At 41.7% G+C, this 6,058-nt stretch overlaps 1 protein-coding gene across 10 annotated transcripts in view; it reads left to right on the forward strand.

Moving 5' to 3' along the window:
- NCKAP5 (NCK associated protein 5) overlaps positions 1-6,058 on the forward strand; it is a 1,103,171-nt gene that overhangs the window by 1,007,621 nt on the left and 89,492 nt on the right. For 9 of the 10 annotated variants that reach the window (XM_055087128.1, XM_024114998.3, XM_055087144.1 and 6 more), the window contains one exon: positions 962-1,040. The exons of the other annotated variant lie outside the window; for it this stretch is intronic. In XM_055087128.1, coding sequence (XP_054943103.1) covers positions 962-1,040 — 79 coding nt within the window. The remainder of the gene's footprint in view (positions 1-961; positions 1,041-6,058) is intronic. 10 annotated transcript variants of the gene reach the window in all.

A 6,058-nucleotide genomic window follows, 5' to 3' on the forward strand; every position in this document is an offset into this window, starting at 1 on the left:
GGCGTACCAGGGAAAAAAAAAAAAAAAAAAAAAAAAAATCAAAAATAGCACTTGCCTCCTAGCACTGCAAGGTTAGGAGAGCGTAGGTGTGCGGAGCTTAAACAGCTCCTGCTGCATAGTAGTTAAGTGTTGGCTGTTTATGTTATTATTGATATTGTTCAGGATATTGTTATTACTACTGCTACTAGATTGGGAAGTAGGGGGCCCGGGTTTAGTGTTGGCCTTTACGTATGTTTAAGGAAACTTGGCTGGATCTCAGAATTCTCATTTGTAAAATACTGTGACTTTATTAGATTCTTGCTCGAGTTCCATGTGGTACTCCAGCATTCAGCCTCTGGATATCCCAGCTGAAATGTAAGGCGGATGTTTTTGACCTGAAAAAAAATCTAGGTAAATGTATCACCCTTCTGGTTCACTGAGCACACATCATCGTCACCTCACGTTTCATTCTGGAAAGAACAACAACAAAATAACATTTTCTTAGAGAGTTATACTCTAGGAAAAGGTCAACAGATCTAAGTGTATTTCTTTATTCTCATTAAAATAACTTGTGGTGGAGTCACTGTCCCTGGAAGATTTATGTTTCCTTAGACTTTAATTTTTCCCAGCAGCTCTGTGTTACTGACTTATATTAAGTATTAAAAAGAACTATAGCTGTTATCTCGAAAATCTTACGTAGAATCAGGTACCCTATAACTTGCCTTCAGAGCTGGGGTTATATTTCTGAAAATATGCTCTTATAATTAAAACTTGTAATAAAGCCAGGTGATAGAGTAGGGGAAAATGGAGTGAAGAAAATATATGTGTATGTATATATATATATATATATATATATATATATACACACACACTCACATATACACACCCACGTGTTTTTTATAGAATGTACCAATATTCTGAGGATTACACAATCGATTTAATATAACACATAGGAACTCACAGTGTTTCCTTGTTACTGCAGATAAAAGAGGCAAACGAACACTTGGAAGAGGATGAAGAAGATACAGTTGCAGATTCTGCATTTCAGAGCCATACCATAGGTAAAAATTCATGTCTCAATATGCCTTTAACTGAGATGTTTTCTACATGCGACCTCATTTCAGACACGGTGTGTTCCTAAAGGTCATGTCTTATGCCCACCTCTACCAGGACTGGGTCTTAACTTCTCACGCGTGATGACCTTTATCTTCTTAGGCATTGGAAGCCACCATAAAATAAGTGGGTCAAAGCAGAACCTATGAAGAAAACATAGGTATTTGCAAAGGAACGCAGTGCTAACTGATAAGTGAGTCTTTGTCAATATGAAATGAAAAGGATACTGAGTGTAAATAATTTCTCTCTGCGGAAAAAATCAACGTTGAATTGATCCAGTTTCAGTAATTGTCTCAGGAAGCACTACTATTGGTTAGAAGTGTGGAGTGGTAGCTTTCTTATATTGAATATTTTAAAAATTGGATACGTTTTACACATAGAACTAAATAGATTAAGTCTATAAGGCTTGCCAAAATCACCTCCTCATTTTCTTCAGCATTTCTGTTAGAACCCTGATTATAGGTAGTCCTTTCTCAGAGATACCTTTGGTTTGTCAGCTCTGTCCTAACATTTTACATGAGCCCACATTGAAGGAACTCAGGTTTCTAACACAAAGGGATTTTGCTAACCTGTTTCCAGCAGCCAGGAGGTAACTGGTCATAGAGTAGCTGTCTGCGTCGGTGATCCTTGTCAGGAGACAGAAGACGTGATAACTTTAACAGCTCTGGGCCACCGTAGACACTTGCAAAATTAGTTGTTCTTTGGGCTCTGAAAACTAGCTGTGAAATGTAAGCATGCTGATTATTTAGTTTTACACGAAACATCAAGGCATGAGAGAATCATTTTTTCAAATCACATTTGGGTGTAGTAGACAGTACTGAATACCCTCCTCGAGGGCGTGACAGCCCTACAGCTTTCTGGTTGCTGGTATAATCGGTATGCAAGTGGCTCCTCTCCTTTCCCTGGAGCACCTTTAGCTGCCAGCTCTCAGTATCTCACCACTCCTAGAGCCATGTTGGTATGTTTTGCGGCTGGTTTCCTAGCTTACCCAGCTGCCTTCTCCCAACTATAATTTACACTTTATCTCAGAGAGTTATCGTACCCTCACAGCTTACTGAGACTGGCACACCATTATTATTCTTTTCTGTTGTAATTGGGAATACAAAAGTCTTAACAAACAGCTGGATGAGTGGAGTCTGAATGAGAGTATTATTCCAGAAGGGCATCCTTTAGTACCGTTAGTTGTCAGCGTAAAATGCTTAAATTAGTGTCAGTTCTGTGTCGTTAGCTAATGTGCAAGTTACATATCGTTCGGCAGCCTTCAAACATGGCACCGTGTAAAGCCCCACTGAGTCATCATTTTTCCATAATGAGGTATTCTTGGGCTCGTACAATAACATATATAAGGTTAGAGGCTTAATTTTCGAGAGGGCGCTATAGTAATCTGCGTATTTTTTTATAGACTTGAAGTTCTTTAGATCTGTACTGTTTGACATGATAGCCAGTAGTCACATGTAGTTATTTCAGGTTCAATTTAAATTCATGAAGACTACATAAAATTAAAAATTCAGTTCCTCAATTGCACTAGCCACATTTTAAGTACGCAGTGGCCACATCTTCTGCATGGCATGTTTTTCCATCATCATACAAAATTTCTGCTGGAAATTGCTGGTTTAGATTACTCTCAAGGAAGTAAATTTGGACTCTGTTTCTGGCAGAGAACTGACTTGGTCTTCACATAATTGTAGACTCATCTCCTCAAACTGGTGGAGACCTATCCGAACAAGCTGCTCCTGGCAGCAAGTAACAACAAAACTGACTAGCCATGACTTAAGGAATAAAGTCATTGAATCATCTTATGTAATTAAAAGTCTGGAGGGAGGGAAACATAAAAGAGAAGCAGCAGCTCAACAATTCTATCCAAAACCCTGTTTTTTGGTCCTCATGCTTCTGTCACCTCTGGTTGCAAATTAATTCCCACCACTCTAGGCATCCCAGCTACACTTGGGACACAAAGTGCAAGGAAAAGTAAAAATTCCTTCTGAATCACCGCCCCCCACCACAGACTTCGCGTTACATGTCATCAGTGAGAACCAGATCATAAAGCCAAGCTTAGGTGCCAGGGATGCTGGGAAGGTCAGTAGGTTGCTTCCCAACCTCTGCTGCATGAGGTAGCAGAGAGAAGAGGGTGGAAAGTGTTCCCTGAGTTAGCCAATCGGTGTTACCACAGGCCTTTTAAAAAGTTCATCCATTTCAGGGCTGAGGGAGACTCAACAAATCGAGTGGTTATTTACCTTTATTGCACAAAAATGACTGAAAAAAGATTTTTTTAGCGCCCTGCGAATTCCAGTGTTCTTCATTCTGTCTAGACTAAGTGTTATCACACATCCTGCCAATATTTATAACCACAGAATATTTCCAATCACAGCAACTGAGCAAATCTAAATATGGTCTTCTTCTAACCAGACAGCAGCTAGTGTCTTTGACAAAGAACAGCAGTCAGAAAACCTGTGAACCTGAATGTTTGCACTTCTGTGGTTAAGGATAATCATGTTGGCTTAATCAAAATGGTATGAGTTGATTACAAGACAGGATACTGTTAACTACACCTGCTCTATATTGAAATTCAAGATGCATGAGATAAGTTAAATAATACAACTAGATTCTTTTCTTTCCAATTGCCCTAACAAACGTCAGACTTTCATGTTAATAAGCCACAAGCAAATGACTAGGCTAGCCTACACAAATGATCACCAACACCAATTGTTCTTTCTTGCTATTTAACTGTAATAGATCCACCCAGGGTATTACTCTAATTATCTAATAGGATTAAATGGTCAGTAGGAATTCAAGTGACATTGTCTCATATTAAAAACATCAGCCAGTGATAGCATCAAAAATAATCTCCTAAGAGGAGACAGGGGATTTGGAAATTCCTTTAAAGAGGAAGAAATGTCTTTTGAGGAGTTTGAGGAAGAAGTCAAGCTGAATTAAATGATAACCAAGAAAATAAGGCTGCATGGTAGACTCTCGGGAAGTGACGGATGCAAGGTGTTTTCCCCAAATCTAAAGCGTTGTTAACCAAATGCGAGTTTGTGTGCCCAAAGCACAGTGAATGACATTCATAGTAAAAATAAAATTTAAAATATCTCAGAAAGCTAATCCGACTTTCACAGCTTTTTGAGTGGAAGGCCATTTGGGTCAAAGGTCACATTTTGAATAGCGTGCTGACGTATTTGGCCTAATTGTGGAAAGCGTGAGCTACTTACTGATCATCAAGACAAGTGGGAATGGGAAGTACAAATGTTCTCAGTAACAACTTTGATATTCAATAGAGAATGTTCTGTTGACTTGTAACAGACTGGCCCTGAACTGGAAACCACTTAGATAATAAATAATACCTGTGGATGAGGAAGCGGGTGGAGTGGTTTTACAGAATTTGGATCCTCATGAATACTTCCCAGGGTGACAATACTTCTGCACTTCCAAATATACAAATGACACCTGAGAGGTACTACAGAGTAACAGCTTGGGCAAGGAAGTTTCTGTCGTGGCTGCACTGAGTTCACCCACCTATAACTACAAGCGCCGAACTTCAAAGGAGGGGGGGCTTTGCATCCGGCAGCCCGAAATATAAATCCCGCCTGTCATGAAGGTAGACGCGTGGAAACAGGACCATGTGGTTCTTTCTGACCAAGGACTGGAACTAGACATATGAATTTCCATCCATTGACTATCTCCTATGTGCAAAGCCCCGTGCTTGGAACATTACATGTCATCCTTCTTGTGTCTCTCTCCCTTGTGGCTGGTTCTCTGTTTTCGTCATCTGTCAACTTGCTCCTTACGAGCGCTTCCTTCTAAATACCAGAGGCAGGCATGAGATGAGGCTTTGGTGGAGATTTCCATATTTGTGGGCATAGTGAAACATAGTCTATGACTCCCTGCCTCTGTTTTTTCACTAGAGAGATAGAGAATTGTAGCCTTAGAGAGTTGCAAGTATGGCTTTTTTACTCCTGTAAAATATTTGCTCTATAGGTTGCACCAAGGAGCTGAGTTCTCTTTAGTTCAACAAGCCTATAGTGAGCATCTTCTCCCAGCCGTGCCCTGTGTTAGAAGCCAAAGATACAGAGGTGAATAAGACACAGTACACATATTCTGTGAACTCCAGTTCAGTAGGGAAACAGGGAAGCAAGCAAATAATTCTGCTGCAGTGTAATCACAGATAAGTTAGAGGCATGCTCTCCATACACACGAGTACACAGGGCAGGGTGTGGAGCCCACCTCTGGTGAATCCAGAAATGTGGATGTTCATCACCAGGAAGAGGCAAGAGTGAGACAGTAAGATACTGACGCTCAGGAGTGTTTGCCATGTATACCAGTGGCTCCCAAACTCCGCAACACATCAGGATCCTCTGGGAAGGCTCTAAAAATGCTGACGCCCAGGTCACAGCCCGTAACAATTAAATCACAAGGTCTAGGGAGCGGAGCCAGGCATTAGTATTCTGTAAAGATCCCCAGGTATTCCAGTGTGCAGCAAAGTTTGGGAACCACTTTCCTAAGGGGTCGGATGTCATCAGCAAAGGGGACAGAGGTGTCCTTCAGCTCAAGGTAAGCAGCGTAATCAGAGACCTGGAGACAGGAATACGGCACACTGTAGGGAAGGGGGTCAGCAGAGGACCAGCCTGGCTAGAGCAGAGGGTAAGTTTTGAGGACGAGGTACAGATGGAGGGGTTTTGTGGGATGGGACCAGGTTGTGGAGACCTTGAAAGCCAAGCTTAGGTGTTTGAACTTAATCCTACAGACAATACATAGACAGTGGAAGATTGTTTTAAAAGACCCACACGGTAAGAAGTGGCCATTCCAATCACTATGATGCTCCTGTTTAGACTTTTAAAATAAAAACATATTCTCGGGCTTCCCTGGTGGCGCAGTGGTTGAGAGTCCGCCCGCCGATGCAGGGGACGGGGGTTCGCGCCCCGGTCCGGGAGGATCCCACGTGCCGCGGAGCGGCCGGGCCCGTGGGCCC

The sequence above is a fragment of the Physeter macrocephalus genome, chromosome 2 (assembly GCF_002837175.3).
Source record: "Physeter macrocephalus isolate SW-GA chromosome 2, ASM283717v5, whole genome shotgun sequence".
Lineage (NCBI taxonomy): Eukaryota > Metazoa > Chordata > Mammalia > Artiodactyla > Physeteridae > Physeter > Physeter macrocephalus.